The sequence below is a fragment of the Dreissena polymorpha genome, chromosome 5 (genome assembly GCF_020536995.1).
Source record: "Dreissena polymorpha isolate Duluth1 chromosome 5, UMN_Dpol_1.0, whole genome shotgun sequence".
Classification (NCBI taxonomy): domain Eukaryota; kingdom Metazoa; phylum Mollusca; class Bivalvia; order Myida; family Dreissenidae; genus Dreissena; species Dreissena polymorpha.
Genome location: NC_068359.1, coordinates 61,345,157 through 61,369,940, shown reverse-complemented (window position 1 = coordinate 61,369,940; position 24,784 = coordinate 61,345,157). Strand labels below are relative to the sequence as shown.

The 24,784-nt window shown below is 36.5% G+C and overlaps 1 protein-coding gene across 10 annotated transcripts in view; it reads right to left on the bottom strand.

Moving 5' to 3' along the window:
• Positions 1 to 22,712, bottom strand: part of LOC127881098 (45 kDa calcium-binding protein-like) — an 85,511-nt gene extending 62,799 nt beyond the window's left edge. For 9 of the 10 annotated variants that reach the window (XR_008049894.1, XR_008049890.1, XR_008049891.1 and 6 more), the window contains exons 1-8: positions 22,680 to 22,712; positions 19,818 to 19,852; positions 11,359 to 11,547; positions 5,963 to 6,057; positions 5,160 to 5,296; positions 4,695 to 4,805; positions 3,311 to 3,469; positions 2,633 to 2,808 (exon numbers count right to left, since the gene is read on the bottom strand). Coding sequence is in view for 2 of the 10 variants with exons in the window: in XM_052428791.1 (XP_052284751.1) it covers positions 2,633 to 2,808; positions 3,311 to 3,469; positions 4,695 to 4,805; positions 5,160 to 5,296; positions 5,963 to 6,057; positions 11,359 to 11,547 (867 nt within the window). In the remaining 8 variants the exon portion in view is untranslated. Of the gene's footprint in view, positions 1 to 2,632; positions 2,809 to 3,310; positions 3,470 to 4,694; positions 4,806 to 5,159; positions 5,297 to 5,962; positions 6,058 to 11,358; positions 11,548 to 18,513; positions 18,537 to 19,817; positions 19,853 to 22,679 lie in introns of those variants that run through there. The other variant, XM_052428793.1, reaches the window with a different exon arrangement.
• Between the last annotated feature and the right edge of the window lie 2,072 nt (positions 22,713 to 24,784).

Genomic DNA, 24,784 nt, shown 5'->3' with positions numbered 1-24,784 from the left:
AGAGGAACAAACAAGAATATAAATTGTTACCATAACTGCCTACAGTTTAGTGTTCACCTTATCACAGGGATCAATCAAGCTGTAAAACTAATAGTTAATTGAAGTTTACCCCACAATTACACCTTGCTCTGGGAAAATGGGGCTTAATGCATATGCCTAATGTCTGCACAGGCTAAATCAGAGACATTTTCTGCCTAAACTGGATTTTTGCTACAAGATAAATTCTATTAAAGCAGAATGTGTCATCCCTGATAACCCTGTGCACACTGCACATGTCAATCTGAGACAACACTTAGCGCACATGCATTAAGCCCTATTTTACAAGAGAGGCTCATGTGTTCTCCCTATTTAAAAAAGTATGTACATTTCAGCCGTGTTTAGAACTGATGATAAGTATAGGAAGATCTCGTGATCATTATTCACAAATAATGTTGTGTGATGGTGTTTGTTGTCAAGCTGAGTATTTCTTAATTATCAACAAGGATATAATTTATGTTCAATTACTGCGAATTCATCATCTTGTTTCCTGTCTTTCATGCTTGTGTTTAGTTCTAAAAGTACACGCAACAAAACACTCCTCATATACATTACCATGAAGTCACATTGCCAACTCTTACCATCAAGTCATTGGAGGTCACATTGCCAACTCTTACCATCAAGTCATTGAAGGTCACATTGCCATCTCTTACCATCAAGTCATAGGAAGTCACATTGCCAACTCTTACCACAAGTCATTGGAAGTCACATTGCCAACTCTTACCATCAAGTCATAGGAAGTCACATTGCCAACTCTTACCATCAAGTCATAGGAAGTCACATTGCCAACTCTTACCATCAAGTCATAGGAGGTCACATTGCCAACTCTTACCATCAAGTCATTGGAAGTCACATTGCCAACTCTTATCATCAAGTCATTGGAGGTCACATTGCCAACTCTTACCATCAAGTCATTGGAAGTCACATTGCCAACTCTTACCATCAAGTCATTGGAGGTCACATTGCCAACTCTTACCATCAAGTCATTGGAAGTCACATTGCCAACTCTTACCATCAAGTCATATGAAGTCACATTGCCAACTCTTACCATCAAGTCATTGGAAGTCACATTGCCAACTCTTATCATCAAGTCATTGGAGGTCACATTGCCAACTCTTACCATCAAGTCATAGGAAGTCACATTGCCAACTCTTACCATCAAGTCATAGGAGGTCACATTGCCAACTATTACCATCAAGTCATTGGAAGTCACATTGCCAACTCTTACCATCAAGTCATTGGAGGTCACATTGCCAACTCTTACCATCAAGTCATTGGAAGTCACATTGCCAACTCTTACCATCAAGTCATAGGAAGTCACATTGCCAACTCTTACCATCAAGTCATTGGAAGTCACATTGCCAACTCTTACCATCAAGTCATTGGAGCTCACATTGCCAACTCTTACCATCAAGTCATTGGAGGTCACATTGCCAACTCTTATCATCAAGTCATTGGAGGTCACATTGCCAACTCTTACCATGAAGTAATTGGAGATCACATTGCCATCTCTTACCATCAAGTCATTGGAGGTCACATTGCCAACTCTTACCATGAAGTAATTGGAGGTCACATTGCCATCTCTTACCATCAAGTCATTGGAAGTCACACGGCCAACTCTTACCATCAAGTCATTGGAGGTCACATGGCCAACTCTTACCATGAAGTAATTGGAGGTCACATTGCCATCTCTTACCATCAAGTCATTGGAGGTCACATTGCCAACTCTTACCATCAAGTCATTGGAGGTCACATTGCCAACTCTTACCATGAAGTAATTGGAGGTCACATTGTCAACTCTTACCATCAAGTCATTGGAGGTCACATTGCCAACTCTTACCATCAAGTCATTGGAGGTCACATTGCCAACTCTTACCATCAAGTCATTGGAGGTCACATTGTCAACTCTTACCATTAAGTTATTGGAAGTCACATTGTCAACTCTTACCATCAAGTCATTGGAGCTCACATTGTCAACTCTTACCATCAAGTCATTGGAAGTCACACGGCCAACTCTTACCATCAAGTCATTGGAGGTCACATTGCCAACTCTTACCATCAAGTCACTGGAGGTCACATTGTCAACTCTAACCATCAAGTAATTGGAGGTCACATTGTCAACTCTTACCATCAAGTAATTGGAGGTCACATTGCCAACTCTTACCATCAAGTAATTGGAGGTCACATTGTCAACTCTTACCATCAAGTCATTGGAGGTCACATTGCCAACTCTTACCATCAAGTCATTGGAAGTCACACGGCCAACTCTTACCATCAAGTCATAGGAAGTTACATTGTCAACTCTTACCATCAAGTCATAGGAAGTTACATTGTCAACTCTTACCATCAAGTCATTGGAAGTCACAGGGTTAACTCTTACCATCAAGTCATTGGAGGTCACATTGCCAACTCTTACCATCAAGTCATTGGAGGTCACATTGTCAACTCTTACCATGAAGTAATTGGAGATCACATTGCCATCTCTTACCATCAAGTCATTGGAGGTCACATTGCCAACTCTTACCATCAAGTCATTGGAGGTCACATTGCCAACTCTTACCATCAAGTCATTGGAGGTCACATTGCAAACTCTTACCATCAAGTCATTGGAGGTCACATTGCCATCATGGTCAGCATCAATCCGGCTCCGGAACTCTTCACGCCTCTCATCCTGCCACTGAACGTCAAGTTGTTTTTGTCCCTCGTCTTCCACAACACCGGGTGGCAGCAACGTAAACTCTTCTTCTGTTAGCACACCATCCTCGTTTCGGTCTGAAATGGGCGTTCCAATTCAAAATGAGGTTCTATACAAAGGCAGTTTGTCTTCTATTGCAAATTTTTAAGTGAACACCTCAGTTTTCCATGACCCCCTTCTTGGTCTGATAGGAAAAATCATTTTAAAATGATTGTTTAATAAAATGGTTAAACAATAATGGAGTTCCCATCCAGGGGTTTTAGTTTGATTTTTCACCAGGTTAGTAACAAAGTGCCTATCCAGTGTTTTCAGAATGGTTTTCATCAGGACAGTGTCCACCCAGTGATTCTGGTATGGTATTCACAATAATCGTACTAGACTGCATACCCAATGATTACATCATAGTGTTTAACAATGCCAGAAACAGAGTGCCTACCAGGTCATTCTAGTATGATTTTTTACAATGCCAGTAACAGAGTGCCTACTGGGTGATTCCAGTATGGTTTTTCTGACCGCCAATAACAGAGTGCCTAGCTAGTCCAAACACAGTTTTCATTATATCAGTAATAAAGTGCCTACCCAGGGAATGCATAATGGTTTTCACCATATTGGACATTGCTTGTTCGCTCTGCTCAGGATGTCTGAATGCCAGGAATTCTTTCTTGGACAGTTTGTTGTCTGTGGGGTCGATATCTGCATCGGTCCATTTAAACTTGTATCTTATCAACTGGTCCTTCTCTGTAATTTTCCAAAAATCAAAGCAACATTTAATTAACTTAACTTGGTAAGAAGTAATTTAGCCAAAATTGCAATTCATACAGTCTGTACACACAATAGCAAACAATTATGTGATTTCTTCATTCATTGTATGTCAACAAGTTAATTGCAGAATATATTCATATGTTGGGTAATAAAAGCTGATAGTCACAAGTCAAGCGGAGTAATCTTCCCTTATATTTTAAGGCTAAGCAGAGTAATCTTCCCTTATATTTTTAGGCTAAGCAAGTTATCTTCCCTTATATTTTAAGGCTAAGCAGAGTTGTAATCCCATATATTTTAAGGCTAAGCAGAGTTGTATTCCCTTAGATTTTAAGGCTAAGCAGAGTTGTATTCCTTTAGATTTTAAGGCTAAGCAAAGTTATCTTCCCTTATATTTTAAGGCTAAGCAGAGTTGTATTCCCTTAGATTTTAAGGCTAAGCAGAGTTGTATTCCCTTATATTTTAAGGCTAAGCAGAGTTGTATTCCCTTATATTTTAAGGCTAAGCAGAGTTATATTCCCTTATATTTTAAGGCTAAGCAAAGTTATGTTACCTTATATTTTAAGGCTAAGCAGAGTTGTATTCCCTTATATTTTAAGGCTAAGCAGAGTTGTATTCCCTTATATTTTAAGGCTAAGCAGAGTTGTATTCTCTTATATTTTAAGGCTAAGCAGACTTGTATTCTCTTATATTTTAAGGCTAAGCAGAGTTGTAATCCCTTATATTTTAAGGCTAAGCAGAGTAACCTTCCCTCATATTTTAAGGTTAAGCAGAGTTCTATTCCCTTATATTTTAAGGCTAAACAGAGTTGTATTCTGTTATATTTTAAGGCTAAGCAGAGTTATATTCCCTTATAATTCAAAACCTGTGGGCCCATATTCACCAACCCATTCTTAGACTTGTTAATGAAGACAAGACTTTGAACAAAGAAAAAGATGTTCAGCATTTGAATAAATACAGGCCTACAGGCCCCCAATAGTAATAATGCCATTAGAAAAATAATCTATATAAATAATTACACAGACAGAATTGGTGAATGCCAAGTTTTACTCTTAATTTAAGCTACTATTGAATATGCCAATGTGAAGAATATTCCTTCTTCTTGGACTACAGTCTATTAATTGTTTTGTCAATATGGGTGTAGGCAGAGTTAGGTACCCTTTTGAGGCCGAGTTACATACCCTTTTGAGGCAGAGTTACGTACCCTTTTGGTCCATCTCAATGTCATAATCCTCGACATGCTTCTTTGCCTTGTCAGCCGAGTAGCCCTTGGCAAGCATAAAGTGCATGTAGTATTCCTTCCAGTCTACCAGACCTGTAAAATCAGAAACATTTATCAATGGGTAATTTTAACCCTTTCCCGCTAAGAAGCAAAGTAAAATGGCTATATTTATGCAACCAGCATCAAACCAGAACAGCCTGCAAGTTACTAGCAGGTTTAATGCAGTTTGCTGCTCATCAGTATCTTAGGATTGGAACTGAAGCCTTTAAAACTTGAATCTTGTAAGAAAGCTTTTAATTTAATATATTGATTTTCTAACAGACTACAAGCTCGTCATGATGGATATGAAAGAGGTAAAGATTTTTTTCACCACGCAGTAACAATAATGATTGCCTTAGGCTTTCGAAATAATCAAGATAAAATGAAATGGTTTCAACTAAGACGTACCATCCCCATCCGGGTCCATATGTTTGAAGATGTGTTCATTGTCCCTCATCCCCTCATCAAAATGTTCCTGGGTCTTGATGTGAATCCACTCAGCCACCTCTGGCACGCACAGCTTATCATTAAAGTCTGCATCTATCCTAAAATTCAAATAAATTGTGTTGTGCTCTGGGAAAAAAGGGCTTAATGCATGCGCATAATGTACTCTCCAAGATAATCCTGTGCAGTTTGCACAGGATTAAGAGGGACGACCAACACTTTCCTTGTCAATGAAATTTGTTCTGTAAAGAAGTGTCTATGAAACGAGAATGCTGCCGTCTCAGTGAAAGTGTAGTCAATTATTGGACTGTGCTGTCTCATCTGCAACCCTTTGCGCCACATATTCCCCCCCAACATTTTTCATTGTTTAAGAGAAGCGATTACACCTTGTGTATCAGTAGCTTTACTTTGATAATTTTGTTGGTTGCCAATAAATAATTCTACAATCTTGTTAGAATATACAGTATAGAGTTTATAGGTAATACTCACAAAAATAGTTTTTCTAAGACCATAACAAGTTTCCATAACAAAAATTGGGTCGCTTTTTTTTCAAACACAGATCCCTATTGTCTTTGTCATTAATTCCTGTAAATTATCCTTTTAGGTCTTTTTGGACACCCTCTACCATATCAAATTATTAATTTTTTTTTCTCATTGACCCTGACCAAAAGTGTATTTGAAGGCAAAAGGACTATAAATTTATTTTAAAAATCTCATTAAAAGTTTCTCAACAGATTCCAAACAATGTAAAAACAATAGTTGCGTACTTCATGAAAATTTCTTTGAGCTTTCCTTCTGCAATCTCTGGTTGATCATCGTCAATCTCTTCGTGATTTCCCAGGAATACTTCTTTATGGAAATCCTGAAACATAAAGGTTGGCTCATCATGATTCAAGCACAAATAAGACTAATAGGGTAATACTGTTACATCTCAAAAACCTGTTAAAAAAAGATAAAAAGTGCCAAAAGTAAAGTAAATGCGTCAAGTTTTCATTCTGACTTCAAAACCACATAATTAGTTGTCAACAAGAGCTGTGTTCGTGAAACACAATGCCCCCTACTGCGCCGCTTTGAAGCCATATATTTTACCTTTAACCTTGACCTTTCACTACTCAAAATGTGCAGCTCCATGAGATACGCATGCATGCCAAATATGGAGTTGCCATCTTCAATATTGTAAAATTGGACCTTTGACCTTAAAGGATGACTATGACCTTCAACCACTCAAAATGTGCAGTTCCATGAGATACGCATGCATGCCAAATATTGAGTTGCTATCTTTAATATTGCAAAATTTGACCTCTGACCTTGACCTTGAAGGATGACCTTGACCTTTCACTACTCAAAATGTGCAGCTCCATGAGATACACATGCATGCCAAATATCAAGTTGCTATCTTCAATATTGCAAAATTTTGACCTTTGACCTTGATGGATGACCTTGACTTTGACCTTTCACCACTCAAAATGTGCAGCTCGATGTGATACGCATGCATGCCAAATATCAAGTTGATATCTTCAATATTGCAAAATTTGACCTTTGACCATGACCTTTCACTACTCAAAATGTGCAGCTCCATGAGAAACGCATGCATGCCAAATATGGAGTTGCCATCTTCAATATTGCAAAATTGGACCTTTGACCTTGAAGGATGACCTTGACCTTTAACCACTCAAAATGTTCAGCTCCATGAGATATGCATGCATGCATAATATTGAGTTGCTATCTTCAATATGTAAAATTTGACCTTAGACCTTGACCTTGAAGGATGACCTTGACCTTTCACCACTCAAAATGCACAGCTCCATGAGATACACATGCATGCTTAATATCAAGTTGCTATCTTCAACATTGGAAAATTTGACCTTTGACCTTGACCTTTCACCTTGAAGGATGACCTTGACCTTAACCTTTCACCACTAAAAATGTGCAACTCCATGAGATGCACATGCATGTCAAATATCAAGTTGCTATCTTCAATATTGAAAAAGTGGTAACCAATGTTTTTGGATGGACGGACAGAAGCCATATATTTGACATTTGACATTGAAGGATGACATTGACCTTCACCTTTCACTACTCAAAATGTGCAGCTCTATAAGATACACATGCATGCAAAATATCAAGTTGCTATCTTAAATATTGAACAAGAGATGTGTTCGTCAGAAACACAATGCCCCTATTGCGCCGCTTTGAAATTTTTATTTTTATTTTTTTACCTTTGACCTTGAAGGATGACCTTGACCTTGAACTTCCACCACTCAAATGTGCAGCTTTATGAGAACGCTGCTTGAAAAAAAAATTGTTTACCTTTATCCTTGACCTTGAACTGCCACCACCCAAAATGTGCACCTTCATGAGAATGCTGCTTTGATTAATTTTTTTCACCTTTGACCTTGAAGAATGACCTTGACCTTGAACTTCCACCATTCAAAATGTGCAGCTTAATGAGATACACATGCATGCCAAATATCAAGGTCCTATCTTCAATATTGAAAAAGTAATGGCCAACGTTAAAGTTTTTTTTTCCGACAGACGGACAGACTGACATACACACATACTGTCATACTGACTGACGGACAGCTCAACTGCTATATACCACCCTACCGGGGGCATAAAAAGTTATGGCCAATGTTTAAGTTTTCGGACGGACAGGCGCCATATATTGACATTTGACCTTGAAGAATGACCTTGACCTTCACCTTTTACCACTCAAAATGTGCAGCTCCATGAGATGCACAAGTATGCCAAATATCAAGTTGCTATGTTCAATATTGACAAAGTTATGGCCATTCAAGTTTTCAGACGGACAGACAGACTGACACACTGACTGACTGACGGACAGTTCAACTGCTATATGCCACCCTACCGGGAGCATAAAAAACTAGTTCTTAAAAAAACAAAACAAGTTTATCACAAACAAGAGATGTGTTCGTCAGAAACACAATGCCCCCTACTGCGCCGCTTTGAAATATATATATATATAAATTTGACCTTTGCCCTTGAAGGATGACCTTGACCATGAACTTCCACCATTCAAAATGTGAAGCTTCATGAGATACACATGCATGCCAAATATCAAGTTGATATCTTCAATATTGCAAAAGCTATGGCCAACATGAATTTTTTTTTCGGACAGACCGACAGACTGACATACTGACTGACAGACAGTTCTACAGCTTTACACCACCCTAAAGGGGGCATAAGAATCAAATAAATCACAAAATCCAAGATAATCAAAACAAAGCTCATTGTTAAAAACAAGATTCATAATCAAATAAAAATGTCATCATCACAAACCAAGTGCATAAAAACAAAATAGCTCATTACCACAATTAAAGCTCATCTTCACAAGCATGGTAGTGTGTATCAAACAACAGTACCAGGTAATATAATCATAAATCTAATTTATCATTACAAACTTAGTTAATCTGCATAAGTGTAGTGAACCATCACACATCAAGTTCATCATCACACATCTAGTTCATCATCACACATCTAGTTCATCATCACAAATCAAGTTCATCATCACACATCTAGTTCATCAACACACATCTAGTTCATCATCACACATCTTGTTCATCATCACACATCTAGTTCATCATCACATGTCTAGTACATCATCACACATCTAGTTAATCATCACACATCTAGTTCATCATTTAACACCTTATTCATCATCACACATCTAGTAGTTTATTTTAACACATGTAGTTAATCACCACACATCTAATTCAACATCACAGATGTAGTTCATCATCAACACCTAGTTAATCATCACACATCTAGTTTGTAATCACACATGCAGTTCATCAACTCACATCAATTTCATCAAAACACATCTAGTTCATCACACATGTAGTTCATCTTCACATATGTAGTTCATCATCACATATCTAGTTATTAATCATCACACATCTAGTTCAGCATCACACATCTTGTTCATCATCACACATCTAGTTCATCATCACACATCTAGTTTATCATCACACATCTATTTCATCATCACACATGTAGTTCATCATCACTCATCTAGTTCATCATCACTCATCTAGTTCATCATCAAACATCTAGTTCATCATCACACATGTAGTTCATCATCACTCATCTAGTTCATCATCACTCATGTAGTTCATCATCACTCATCTAGTTCATCATCACACATGTAGTTCATCATCACTCATCTATTTCATCATCACACATTTTGTTCATCATCACATATCTAGTTCATCATCACACATCTAGTTCATCATCACACATGTAGTTCAGCATCACATATCTAGTTCATCATCAAACATCTAGTTTATCATCACACATTTTGTTCATCATCACATATCTAGTTCATCATCACTCATCTAGTTCATCATCACACATCTAGTTCATCATCACACATGTAGTTCATCATCACTCATCTAGTTCATCATCACATATCTAGTTCATCATCACTCATCTAGTTCATCATCACACATCTAGTTCATCATCACACATGTAGTTCCTCATCACTCATCTAGTTCATCATCACTCATCTAGTTCATCATCACTCATCTAGTTCATCATCACACATCTAGTTCATCATCACACATGTAGTTCATCATCACTCATCTAGTTCATCATCACTCATCTAGTTCATCATCACACATCTAGTTCACCATCACTCATCTAGTTCATCATCACACATGTAGTTCATCATCACTCATCTATTTCATCATCACACATTTTGTTCATCATCACATATCTAGTTCATCATCACACATCTAGTTCATCATCACACATCAAGTTCATCATCACATATCTATTTCATCATCACATATCTAGTTCATAATCACACATCTAGTTCATCATCACATATCTAGTTCATCATCACACATGTAGTTCAGCATCACATATCTAGTTCATCATCAAACATCTATTTCATCATCACACATTTTGTTCATCATCACATATCTAGTTCATCATCACACATCTAGTTCATCATCACACATCAAGTTCATCATCGCATATCTATTTCATCATCACATATCTAGTTCATAATCACACATCTAGTTCATCATCACACATCTAGTTCATCATCACACATGTAGTTCAGCATCACATATCTAGTTCATCATCAAACATCTAGTTTATCATCACACATTTTGTTCATCATCACATATCTAGTTCATCATCACATATCTAGTTCATCAACACACATCTTGTTCATCATACCATATCTAGTTCATTATCACATATCTAGTTCATCATCACACATCTAGTTCATCATCACACATCTAGTTCATTATCACTCATGTAGGTCATCATCACTCATCTAGTTCATCATCACACATCTAGTTCATCATCACACATCTAGTTCATCATCACTCATCTAGTTCATCATCACACATCTAGTTCATCATCACATATCTAGTTCATCATCACACATCTAGTTCATCATCACACATCTAGTTCATCATCACACATCAAGTTCATCATCACATATCTATTTCATCATCACATATCTAGTTCATAATCACACATCTAGTTCATCATCACATATCTAGTTCATCATCACACATCTAGTTCATCATCACACATCTAGTTCATCATCACATATCTAGTTCATCATCACATATCTAGTTCATCATCACACATGTAGTTCATCATCACACATCTAGTCCATTATCACACATCTAGTTCATCGTCACACATCTAGTTCATCATTACACATCTAGGTCATCATCACACGTCTAGTTCATCATCACACATCTAGTTCATCATCACACATGTAGTTCATCAAAACACATCTAGTTAATCATACATCAAGTTTATTATCACACATCTAGTTCATCATCACACATCTAGTTCATCACACATGTAGTTCATTATCACACATCTAGTTTATCATCAAATATCTTGTTCATCATTACAAAGTAGTCTATCAACAAAAATTAAGTTAATAAAAATCTAATTAATCATAACAAATTTTGTTCATCATCACAAATCTAGTAAATAACAGTGCACCTATTTATGACTACAAACCTAGTTCAACATCACACATCTAGAAAGTTAGTAATTATACACCTAATTGATTACTAAAAACCTACCGGTAGTTCATCTTTACACATATAGCTAGTTCATAATTACATAACTAATAGATTATTACAAACTTGGTTTATTCCCCACAAACCTTATTAATCATGCCATCCTGCTCTAGCTTAACAGCATCCAGATGGTCAGGAGGTTTAAGATCATCTTCTGACAGTTTGACATCTGCCTCTGCTGCTTTCATCTCCACAACTCTAGGTGGTGCTCCGAACACAATAAACGTCAGCGTGACATATATCAAACCCCATAGCGCAGTCTTTCCAGGATGCATCTTTATAGAAAGGGGACAATTTAAAGAAAATAATTTCATATTGAAGTTCCAAATGGTTTATGCAGAAATGCAAATGATGTTTGTTTCCAATCAAACATGAAGGGTGGGTAATTGGTTATGGAAAATATTTTTTCTTACATTATAAACAAGAGCTGTCAGAGGACAGGGCGCTCGACTATTCGAGTGCTTGACAGTATAAAGTAAGCCATCATGGAGAGGGTGGTATAATGTGGGTATGTGGTTATTTAATAGATGATCTTTCAAAAATAATAAAAAAAAGTATTTTTTTTGTTTGAGGGGGGGATTCTGGGGTTGAGCGTGGGGGATGGTTTGGGTGGAGTCCATTGTGGTATGTCAGGTAAGTGTGAATTTGATCATAAATAAAGAAGTTATGGCAATTTAAGCACAATTTGTTAATTTGACCTTGAGAGTCAAAGTCATTCAAAAGTCAAGGTCAAATTCAACTTGCCAGGTACAGTACCATCATGATAGTAAAAAAGTATTTGAAGTTTGAAAGCAATAGCCTTTATACTTTAGAAGAAGTGGATCTAAACACAAAAATTTAACAAAATATTCAAAGTTACTTAGACAAAAAAGGGCCATAATTCCGTTAAAAAGCCAAACAGAGTTATGCAACTTGCCCTGTACAGTCCCCTTACGATAGTTAGCGAGTTCTCTAAGTCTGAAAGCAATAGCTATGATACTTTAGGAGTAAAATGGACCAAAACACAAAACTTAAAGCGAGATACGATTTTGACAATTATTAATGAATTTATATAAAATTTGAAAAAAAACTCAATATAATATATATATTTCAATATCAATTTTAAAAAAAGTTAAAAAGAACATGTGTCGAAAAATGCGAAATAAGCCAGACATTTAATTCTGGAATCGAAAAAGGCTGTACAGTCGAATTCGCCAGCATGTATATCATGCATGTTAGATGTGAATCTAAACTCAGTTTAACGGTTCATTTTAAATTCTTGCAACAATATATATTCATACGACACACGAACACTAACTCTTGTCCTAATAAAAAGACGAATGCTTCAGTTATTGTAGGAAAATATGTACATCACAATTGGCTAAATGCACTAATTTGTCTTTGCTGCATTTTATGAAATTCGTCTTTAATGTATCATTTTTCTTGCCTATTTTGTGTTATTGTAAAATATTTTATAAATATATTACAATTTAACACATATAAAAAATCACATACTCTCGCTTTAACCTTATGTTCAATTATCTACATATAAAAGGGGCCATAATTCTGCTTGATACAGCTGTCTGCTCTTGTTTTTAGATTGGGATCATGTTGGTAAAGAAGTATGCAAAGTATGAAAGCAATATGTCAAAGGAGGTGAGGTGGTACGCAAACTTTAACATAGATTTATCAATAATATGCATATTCTAAGTGAAACAAGCGATGTGTTTGTGAAACACTATGTCCCCATCTATTTGACCTTTGACCTTGAAGGATGACCTTCACCTTTCACCATTCAAAATGTGCAGCTGAATGAGATACACATGCATGCCAAATATCAAGTTGCCCTCTTCAATATTGCAAGTGTACATTAAATGACAATTTTGACCCATATATTTGACCTTTGACCTTGAAGGATGACCTTGACCTTGACTTTTCACCACTCAAAATGTGCAGCTCCATGAGATACACATGCATGCCAAATATGAAGTTGCTATCTTCAATATTGCAAAAGTTATGACAAATGTTACAGTTGGAGCAAACAAACAAACACACAAACCAACCAACAGACAGGGCAAAAACAATATGTCCCCCACTATAGTGGTGGGGGACATAAAAAGGACCATAATTCTTACAAAATGCTTGATACAGGTGTCTGCTCTTGTTTATAGATTGGGGTCATGTTGGAAAAGAAACATGAAAAATATAAAAGCAATATGTCAAAGGACATAGGAAATATTTGAGGTGGTACGCAAACTTTATCATTCCAACGCTTACGGTAACGCTGACGCCGGGGTGAGTAGGATAGCTCCACTACATATATTTAATTTATAATAGTCAAGCTAAAAATATTTTGATCAATTTTGAGGCTATTTAAAAGGTCAAGCTATTTGGTTTGTTATCAAACACATCATTTTTCTTTCATAACACTGTTTCATTGTGTCATTATCAGAAAAGCTTGCACCAAAATAAATGATATTAAGAAATTTGTCCTTGTTCTATTAGTTTTTTGGGTCATGGAAGTTTACCAGAGCAGAACATGAGAGTGACACAAACAAAACTCTCTTTTAGGGTTTAGGACTTCAATCCTCTCCATAACAGTTGCCTGAAATGGCAATATATATGGGGATGCATAAATTAGCTTAGAAGGCACTGCATCATACATGCCATTAAGACATTGTTGGTTCATGAAAGAGTGTTTTTTTTCCTCTCACTAGTCACAGGTTAACCTCTCTGTTTTGTTGATAATTTTTTCCCCAAAATTGAAAGCCAGGCCCCTTCCCCAAATCAATTAATTCAGGATTGAAATTCTCCAGATTGATATCTATACACCCATGCAGTTTCATATTGAAATCTTGTAGTGTATCTGAGATATGGCCTTGAAAAGTTCCACAATACAAAAAAACCAAAGAGCATTAACTCTTATTTGTGCATGGCACTTCTTTTCATTGATATTAATACGCCCATGAAGTTTCATGTTGAAGTCTTGTATGGTATCTGAGATACAGCCATCAAAAGTTTTGTTACAGACGGACTGACGGAATTACAGACTGACTGACGGATGGACTAAGCCAATTCTATATTACCCCGCCTTTAGCAGGGGATAAAAAGCAATCCTGGAAGGAAATATAAGCCTACATGTAGATCAGATCTTAGCTGAAATAACTCACATTCAGAATCCCAGGTTTTGTCCCATTCTTTAGCCTTTAAAAGCCTCCTACTCCTAAGAGAAAGGCCCCTTCCCCACAGATAATTTATTTTAAATGATGCAATCCCCAAAATTCAAGATTTTTTCCTCTTCTCAGTTTTGTTGATAATTTTTCCCCAAAATTGAAGGCCAGGCCCCTTCCCCAAATCAAGACAAAAAGCCCTGAATACAAACTTAAACTCTGGTCTATACATATCATTACACAAAATAAATAGCAAAATATTTGATAAAAGTTGTGTTAAATAAAAATCCAGTTTTATTGTAAGGTGACCTACTATCGGTAGAGAACTATTTCCAGTGATTTTTTTTATAGATAAATACATGTTTAAACAAGAGCTGTCTACATAGGATGACATATGCCCCCAATAAACGCTTTGATAGAAGTTATGAGCATTTTTCAAAAACTAAACACATTTTTCGAAACCTAAAGGCGAACCCTAAGTTCAACATCAAGGTCAAAATTTGTGTGCGTATTGACGGGCCTTGTCCATATACACATGCATACCACATATGAATGTTACATCTGAAGGGACATACACAATGTAGAAGTTATGAGCCTTTTTCGGAACCTAAACGCAAAGTATGACTGACAGACGGATGGACAGTGCAATCACCATATGCCCTCCTTCGGGGGCATAAAAATGAGGAAAAAACAGGTATAATTAGGAACTTAAATTTCAATGCGACATTATCAAATTCTAGCTTCAAATTTATAAACATTGCTTCATGTAATATTGTTCCATTGTCTACGGTAAAGAAAAAGCGTTTAAAAATTTTCAAACATGTACAACATCATGTGAAAAGTGTCTGTGTATAACTATTTTTCCTTTTATAAAAATGCAAACAGCATGTCAGGCATTACCATGTTCAGTGGGAAACCCCCGTCCCCAGTGGATATTATTTCATCAAATCTTTTAAATACAGTAGTAGACTGTAGTCACATGTCAGAATTCATTTGTTACTTAAGAAACAAAAGGTGAATGTTTGTGTTATTGAAATTCTTGAGCACTATTATCCTCAATATTTACCAGACTTTTCTTTTTTTTTAATGGAATTTACAGGATAATCAGGTAATGAACAGCGACGGGAAAAGATGCAAGTATGCAGTAATTGAGTCGGGTTGATACGGATGTATTTGGGAATTGATCGAGTCGGGATTATGTCTATCTATGCATGAAAGTGTTAACACAATATTTGTTTTAATGTCGTTATGATTTTATACCTTTTTTTTCTTAAAGAGTCATAATGCACCAAATGATGTCATAAATAAACAGAAAAACAAGACGGCCTGAAAGGCTCAAAGTTGCTCACCTGAGATTCAAAGAGACTGAACTGTTCTCTGTGCAGCCCAAGATATCATAAGAACAAATGTACTGACCAAAATTTGTAAAGATTGTACTAAAAATGTGAGTTTTAGAGGATTAACAAGGTTTTTAGCCATATAAGAAAATATGCCTCGCATCCCGGAAGCCATGATTTTCAACAGACCAGAACCATTTTCGAACTTGTCCAAGATGTCAAAAAATGTTTAATGAATTCATGAAATGCCTATGATATTTAATGATGCATAAAATGTTTAAGATATAAACAACATATATTTATTAGTAATCTACAAAGTGGATGTATGTATTGGAAACATGTGTTTGCAAATTGGCATTTAGTTTACTCGCTACGTTAAAACATCTGACAAGATTATCGTAAGAAAATGGGAAACATTAAACATGGTTTCATTTATATGTCAGTGGATCAGTGTATAATCAGATTTATATATTGCTTTAATATGTTTGTCATGCTGTTTACAGTTTACTGAAACAGAATGAAACTGAAATGGAAGATACTGCAAGGTTAATATCATCATCAATCCATTGACTGGTTTGCAGTTGGGGAGAAATGAGGGACGACAATACAGAAATCCTCCTGCGTCAGGTCTTTTCTTTACTGCTGAGAGTAATTCATCCATGAGATGGGATGGCCATTCATTTACATTATCCATCCAGCTTTTCTTTTGACAGCCTTGACAAATTTTTCGTTGTTTGACAATCGCCATTAAGGGCTCTTGTGGACCAACAAGTGTGGCAGTTATGTTCCGGACGTACTTGTTGATCTTGAGCTCAGTATAGGAGATGAGGAGCAGTCTTTGAAGACATTTATGTTGAATTTGCCTGTATCCTGCTTTCTGTGTCCACATGGTCTCGCTGCCGTAGAGTAGGATAGAGACTACCAGGGACTTGTAGAGCCTGTACTTGGTGGGGAAGCTGATGGAACTGCTTACTCAAAACCTGCTCAGTCTGGCCATCCTTTCCGTCGCCATAGCATTTCTAATTTAGACCTCAGCGGTACTGGTACCATCCTTGAACAGGACGGGAGAGAGCATAAATCTCTGACGGCATCCACTAATGTCCTGACAAAGTCTCCCTGCTGTCCGTTGGGAAGTACTGCACTGGTGGTCTTTCTATAGAGTTCTTGAATGACTTGCACCAGCCCTTTGTCAATGTTAAATCTTCTCATAACATGCCATAGGCCATCATGCCACACGCGGTCGAAAGCTTTCTTCAAGTCAATGCAGTTGTGGAAGAGGTCATGTTGGTGTTGCAGGTGCTTTTCAACGATGATTCTGCAGTTGAAGATCCGTTCCACTGTGCTCCGCCAAGCTCTGAATCCAGCCTGCTCCTCAGCCAGCAGTTACTTGGCATTACTATTCAATCGATTAAGGATGATGCGTAGCATGACTTTGCTGGGATGACTCAGTGATATAGATAATTTTTGACCCACTTTCCAAAGCATGGAGGTAAATGGTCAGATTTTGCCTTGCTTGAAGGGTAATTTGCGAAAAGTAAAACAAGAATATAGCCGCGGTATAGACACACTACTTTAATTATGTTAAACAGTGTTGTTGTTTTTTTACTGTCCTTGGTTTAAAGGCTTTCACCACCTTTAGCCACGGAAAACTTTTTTGCCAACTTTCAACAGTTGTTTTATTAGCGTTAAAGTGTGTCCTTTTTGATTTGAAAACAGAAAATCAAATCATTCAGTATTGGCAGTACAATGTTTTTACTCGATACAACTTTTGCCGTATAAAAATAATCAATTTTACTTTGAGATTAGTAATTTGTTTTGGCTTCAAAAAAGCCATGCTGAAATCTTCATGTAATTTAATAAACACACGAGCGCTTGACTGTCTGTTAAAAAAATTAATACGCCTAATAAGCCTATAAACCAATGACAGTTAAAGGGATCTTTTCACGGTTTGGTAAATTGACAAAATTGAAAAAAGTGGTTTCAGATTCCCAAATTTTCGTTTTAGTTATGATATTTGTGAGGAAATAGTATTATTGAACATTTACTATAGTCTAATATAGCCATTAAATGCATCTTTTGACGATTTAAAAACCTAAAAATTATAAAGCATTGCAACGCGAAACGATTGAATAATTTGGAGAGCTTTGTTATTGTTTAAATTTACGAAACTACGAAGATTGCTTGTATAAGGTATGAAATACTTCATACATTAACACTCGGCAGAATAGCCGAGAGGGCTAATGCGTTTTTACTCCAGGACTCCGGGGGTCACTGGTTCGAACCCCAGTGCGAGCTACATTTTTTTCCTTTTTTAAATTTTATTCTTGATTTTTCACTGAAGCTTTTAAGATCCAAAGTTTACATTTATCAAAATAAAGTATTTAATGACTAACTTCAAAATATGCAAAAATCTGTGAAAAGGCCCCTTTAAAAAACAATTACTAATTCGCAAATTACCCTTTTAGCAAGGCAAAATCTGACCATTTACCCCCATGCTTTGGAAAGTGGGGGTATTTACCCACATGAGTCAGAAATTATCTATATCGCTGAAGACTGATTATTTTTCCATTACGGTAGGTATTTTCGTTTCGTTGACTGTTCACATTTTTTGTTGCTACCTTCCTTCTCATTTTGCAGTTGATGTTTGTGCGTTGCGCCCTCAAAAAACGCAGAAAAGACATTAAAATAAATTAATCACCGCAAGTTCTCCACCCACTAATAATAAAAGTTAAAGCGTCTCGCAAGATTGACTTACAATGTACAACACTATTTTATAAGTGTATTAACATCTTCTTGAAAATTACCCACGACTCAAGAGGAATATAGCAAACTAGGTGCAGTGGTGAATAGTTGAAAGTTTCAAATTGATGCCGATGGCTGCACAGGGATCTTTAAGAAAAAAAACTTCATACTATATAACAGTATACAAGGGATGCAACTGTCGAATTTCCTGCACAACACCATGGTCTGAACAAAAGTAAAAAATCTCTTCCAAAAGCATAAATTACACAAAATAAACAGTATACCAACAGCAGAGACATTTATCTTTCAGAAAATAATAAACTTGGCATTAAACTACGATCATTCATTAAATTAAAACGATACCTTTCATGCAAAAAAGCTCAAAAATCCTAACTGCGACACAAGTGTGCACAACTGAAAACTGATAATTCTAGTTGTAATTTCCATATTCCTTTAAAACTAACCCCTTTTGAACGTACATATTCATGTGCTAGTTTCTGTTTATAGTTTAAAATAACATAATTACAATAAATTGTGATAATTTGCTCGAAATTCATATAAAAACACTTCAATGTCACAATAACAATAGTCTACATTCATTTTAGATATTACACTTCATGTATTTCAAACATGCGATTTGATTGGTTAATTATCCACTGCAGGAAACAGCTAACCAATCACGTTGCGTGTTAAATTACTAACAACTTGCATGTACACATGCTTGAAGATAGATAATGTAAACAATTTAAGATTTACGGTGTTTTTACACATATGCAGTTATATGCCATCATAAAAGTTGTCTACTTTGATTCATAAATTATATTTGGATTATAAAACAAGGTAAAATTTGCTGAACTGCTCAGTATTATTAAATTATGGAACAAAATATGTCAAAGTGGTTGTGCACCCTTTTGTCCGAGTTCGAAAGTTTTACAGTTTTTTATGAAACTTCTGTTTCAAAGAAAACTATTTACGCATTGACTGCTATAAAGATAGTTATATTCTGAAAGATAAATGTCTTGGCTATTGTTAGATTGTTTATTTGGTGCAACTATTGCTGTTGGAAGCAATTATTTTGCTTATGTTCAGATCATGGTGTTATGCTGGAAATTTTACAGTTGTATCCCTTGTATATATATTTGTAGTATGTAGAGAATTTTTATTAAATGTTCCTGTGGATGGCTGCAGACAACTTCCGTGCTCTTAATAAGTGTTCAGTAAATAATGTCATTCAAATCGTTAAAAGTAAATGAAATTGACAGTGCTGTGTATCTAGCAATATAATAAGTAAAAGTAGTCTAAAAAATTGAATTTTACATTGTTGATTTCCACTTCAGCAGAGTTTGTTTTTGGTTGATGTTATGTGCAGATGTGCATAACATATCGTATAGAGCAGACTGTCATTGAGTGTATATCCCAGTGTGTATGCGTCATCAGAAATTGAGTATTTTAAGTTTGTATGCAGGTGTATTCTCCGGAACAGATCTATCTAGATGCCGACTACAACTATTAATTGTATGAATTTGATTTAATTAACATTAAATAAACATTATTTGTCTGCTTATGGTATGATGTTTATTTAATAAACTATATTTATAATTTTATATACATCCGTACAATCTTCAGATGTTTCAATATGTTTTTAAATTGCAATTGATAACAAATGAAGCCCTATAATCTCACCCAGTTGACATTACCGTATTCTTATACGGTCTCTATGCTATATTAAAAGATATTATTAAACTAATGCTTATACGGGCTTTATTCCATTAAATGCCATATGAACACCTTATTTACGTCTAAACAATCTAGGAAGATTCTTTGAATTATATGTGGTTGATTTCGACGGAAAACTATTGCAGCCCTATCAATCTGCATGTGTTCCGACAGCATTGAAGATTTATAAGTGTTTATCCCGTATGCTATAATCTCTTAATTGCATTTAAAACGTAGTGAGTCCCTAATCATCAGCGTCCAGGTCCAAAGTCTGAGCAGGTTCCGATTTTGGTTTCATGCGACGGATAACTACTGAAGCCCGAACAATCTGCATGCGTCCGATAAACTTTACAAGGCATATCTCAGGTTTTTATATGTGATTGGTTTGCGAAAGAAAAATAATAAAGCCCTATAAACCGGCTGGCGTTTCGACAACATTCACATGGCATTTCTAAGATTCTTATAAAGTTTACTTGCGACGGACAACCAATGAAACCCTATAAATCTGCATGCGTTTCAACGCATCCTATCAGATTCTTTTATGGATCTAATTTCAACGGGGAACTTGTGATACCCTATTAATCCTTATGCATTGCATGCCAACAACCTTCACAGTGTATTTCACAGGTTATATATGGATTTTAAATTTGACGGAAAACTAATAAGTCCTATTAATCTGCATGCGTTACGACAGCACTCGGAGGGCGCGTATACGGTTACAATCGGGGATTGTATGGGATTTTTCCATATACATTTGCGCTCAGTCGACACGAACATCTTAATTTATGGCATTAAATAAGTAATGCAATCCTTATCCATATGCATTCTTATACTGCTTTAATTGCGACTAAAGTATTTTTATTTTAATTAAAATCGCGATCCATGTAATGGAAATTAAACATGCAAGAGTAAGTGTAAAATGTATTCAGTTGTGACGTAAAACGGTCCGTGAACAACCTTAGTTTGATGGTATACGCACGATGTAATCGTTGTCTATACGCAGATTAATAGACGTCCATAAGTTCCACAATGCTTTTTAATACGTCTCAAGCCATGCGAACATTGTATGGACGCAGATAAATATAATGTCATTAGTTATTTAATACAATTACTTGCGAATAAGCCACCTTAATATATCGACTTGATGCACATTGATAAGGTTCCTTTAGCTTTGTAATGCAAGTAAGACCGTATATATGCGCATTTGAATGTTAACTGGATGCAGATCAACAGATACTCATCATTATTAAACCTGAATGTGGCAGAGTCCCGGTCAACCCCGAACAAGCTACGGTTTATCCCGGTGAAGCCCCGGCAGCGCCCAGATTGTCGCCGGTAATGCCCAGGTGGAGCCCCGGTAAAAGCCGGCAGCGTTCCGGCAAAGCCTCGGTCTACCGTAACTCCACCGAGACTCACCGGGGCTATCATGGCAACAGACCCTGGCAGAACTACGGCAACGCCCCGGTTTAATCGCGGTCGTCGCCGGTAATGACCAGGCGGAGCCCCGATGTGCCGGTGGCGTCCCGGCAGAGCGCCGGTTTACCAATGAACCTGGCTATACCGGGACTCTGCCGGCATTCACCAGGGCTCCACCTGGGCACCACCGGCGACAACCGGGGCGTTGCTGTAGCTCTGCCGGAGTCTGTATGGGCCACGGTGGAGCAACGGTGCCGTCCGGGTTGTTCCCGGTGCCGTCCCGGTTGTTCCCGGTGCCGCGCCAATCGATGCCGGTCCTTCACGGTAACTACCGGTTCATCCCGCAGGTTAACATTTTAATACCCGGTGGAGCGTGGAGCCCCAGTTGTCCCTGGTCGTCCCCGGTTCATCCCTGTCGTCCCCGGTTCATCCCGGTAGAGCCCCGGTTCATCCCGGTAGATCCCGGATCACGCGTCGGGGCTCCACCGGCATCATAGTGAGAGTGGGCCTTAAGACCGTATACGCGCATTTCAATGTACACAGATCAAAGGCAACTATCTCGTATAATCCAGAATTAAATCGTATAAGCACGATGTGAAAGTTATCTGGATACAGATTTATAGGTGCTCATTTGTTCCCCAACGCTATACCACGCGTATAAAACTTGCAAAGATCGTATAGAAGCATGTAAATAGAAGTTACACAATGCACTATAAATCTGTATTCAGAACTCAATCTGTTGTGCACCTCTACCTTTAACGCTTACATGCAAATAGAAGTTACACAATCTGCACTATAAATCTGTATTCAGAACTCAATCTTTTTTTATAACGCTATTATAAACCACAATTCTACGACACATTATTGACGCAGACGAATAGGGTTTCATCATAATCTGCACTAAAAATCTGCATTACAAATTCTAATAGTGCCGCAAAATATACACCTCCCGCTGTACATCACGTGATACACAATCTGCACAAAAAATCTGTTTTCTGAATTCAAACTGTTATGCGCGTCTGCATATAACACTAACCTTTGTTTTTGTTGACGTACTTTCTTGCGAATGTTACAATACATAAAAATGTTGTGAGTGCGCTAAATTACCGATTTGAAAGCATCGGCTTTATATGGATCTGATCTTTTTAGAAGTATTATGACCTATGATTATGTAAGGCGTAGCGGACTATCGACCCTAAAACCTTAGGATCGCAAAACAAAGCTTTAGAAATAAGGCAACTTTTTATACATTTGTTTCTTGCTTTTGTTTAATATATGCAGAATATTAAGGTAATAATTGGATACATAAATAAGTTTAAGTGTTAAATATCAAGAAGTAAATCGTGCTTTATTCCAACATGTACACGCTGATGTTCTAATATACCAAACGATGAAACTCCAAAAACTCAATAGAGAGAAATACTTGCTCTAATCCACTATTTTAATTACAAAATCATATAAAAATAAAATGATCAAAAATGGAGTCACCGCATTGGAACGGTCAGTACACAATTTTGGTGGTTTTATTCGGTTTAAGGGCTAACCATTTTCCCAAGAATTAATCACAAACAAGAAAGGCTTCCAAAACGATCTCAATTGAATGAACCTATAATGACAGGAAATGAAAAGAAAATGCCAAAACGTTATGCACATAATTTCAGTGGAGAAAATCCATTTAAACGATTAGGGGATAGGTTTTGATGTAATAAGTATACCAAGAAATAAGGTCCATCTATAAAAGATATTAAAATATAAGTTTAATTATAAATGTAATGATGTATCTTCATACAATTTTCAAACAAACTAGGTGTAAGAAAGATCTAAATATTTTCCATTCACATCACAAAAATTAGCTCTTTTGCATACATCCCGTGAAGACTAAAAAAATAACATTGAACATATGTATGGGAATTCGTTCTACTGCATCCACGCAGCACATATCAAAGTCTGATAGATAAACAACTCTTTATTCTTCACTGACACATAATAATCCTTTTTATTCTACCAGAAAGCAACACCTGTATATATGTGTGTGATACGAATTTAATACCTTAAAGTTTTAAACAACGTGCTAAGATTATTCAAGCGATGTTATCGAGTGTTTAAACCTTGCAGTACGGCATTTAAAAAATGTATTATGGTGATCCAATATTTGCATAATATGGTATTATCTTCTTTTTATTGTGTATAATTCATATGTAAATATGTTGGTCAGAGGAAATGTGGAACCATTTTGTACTTTAATTGCAAATAAATTGAAGATAGTCTGATTTTATTATGGTAGGCGGCCCTTCGCTCTCCTGCGTTGTCCATATTGTGTCATCAATAAATTGCTCAAAATGACATCTTCTAAACCCACAAGCGGATATTCACGAAACTAAACAGCAAGTATGCTTAGGTAATCCTCTTTCAAAGTTGATTAAATCATTACGCTGCGTTTGTAGATAACAAGAGCTGGATCTAGTTAAAAAATATAGTTGGTATTACATCGTCTATTTGCTCACCTACAAAGTTTTTTCAAATAATGCCAATGGGGTCCAAATTGGCCACAACTTTGCATGACATCAGATTGTGGTCATTTACAATGATTATAAAATCATACCCCTGGTTTATATACTGACTATGCCCAATCATGCAGGTAAGCGCTATGGGGCCATATTGATTCTTTTGGATTTTTTAGTTAAATTGCAATATTACGAGGTTAATGTTTATTTAAAATAATGTTTTGTGATTAAGTATGGAGTAAGTGTGGGATATGGTATGCCTTTAACCGGATTCAAACCCAAATGCTTTGAATTGACCGTTCGAAGCGGTTCCCAGAGCTTTAGTTAATTTAGGTCGACTTTCTGTATTCTACTCTCGTTCCAGCGTGAACGTCCGAGCTAGATTATAGATTTTCGGTAAACAAGTTTTTAAGGAATGGCTTGAAAGATTTTATTCAAATTTTATATTGTTCTGATTATTCAAATAATTCCATATGCTATGTTCGGTTATTTTAGTTTGCGCTTTGTCAACAATTAGTGCCATACAACACTCTATATTATAGTCAGATTAAATTTTCTTGGTAGACTTGTTTCTCGGGCCTTGCTTTCGGGCATTCAATCACACTTAAAACATGTATTATACACATTAAAATTACGCAATCAGCAAAC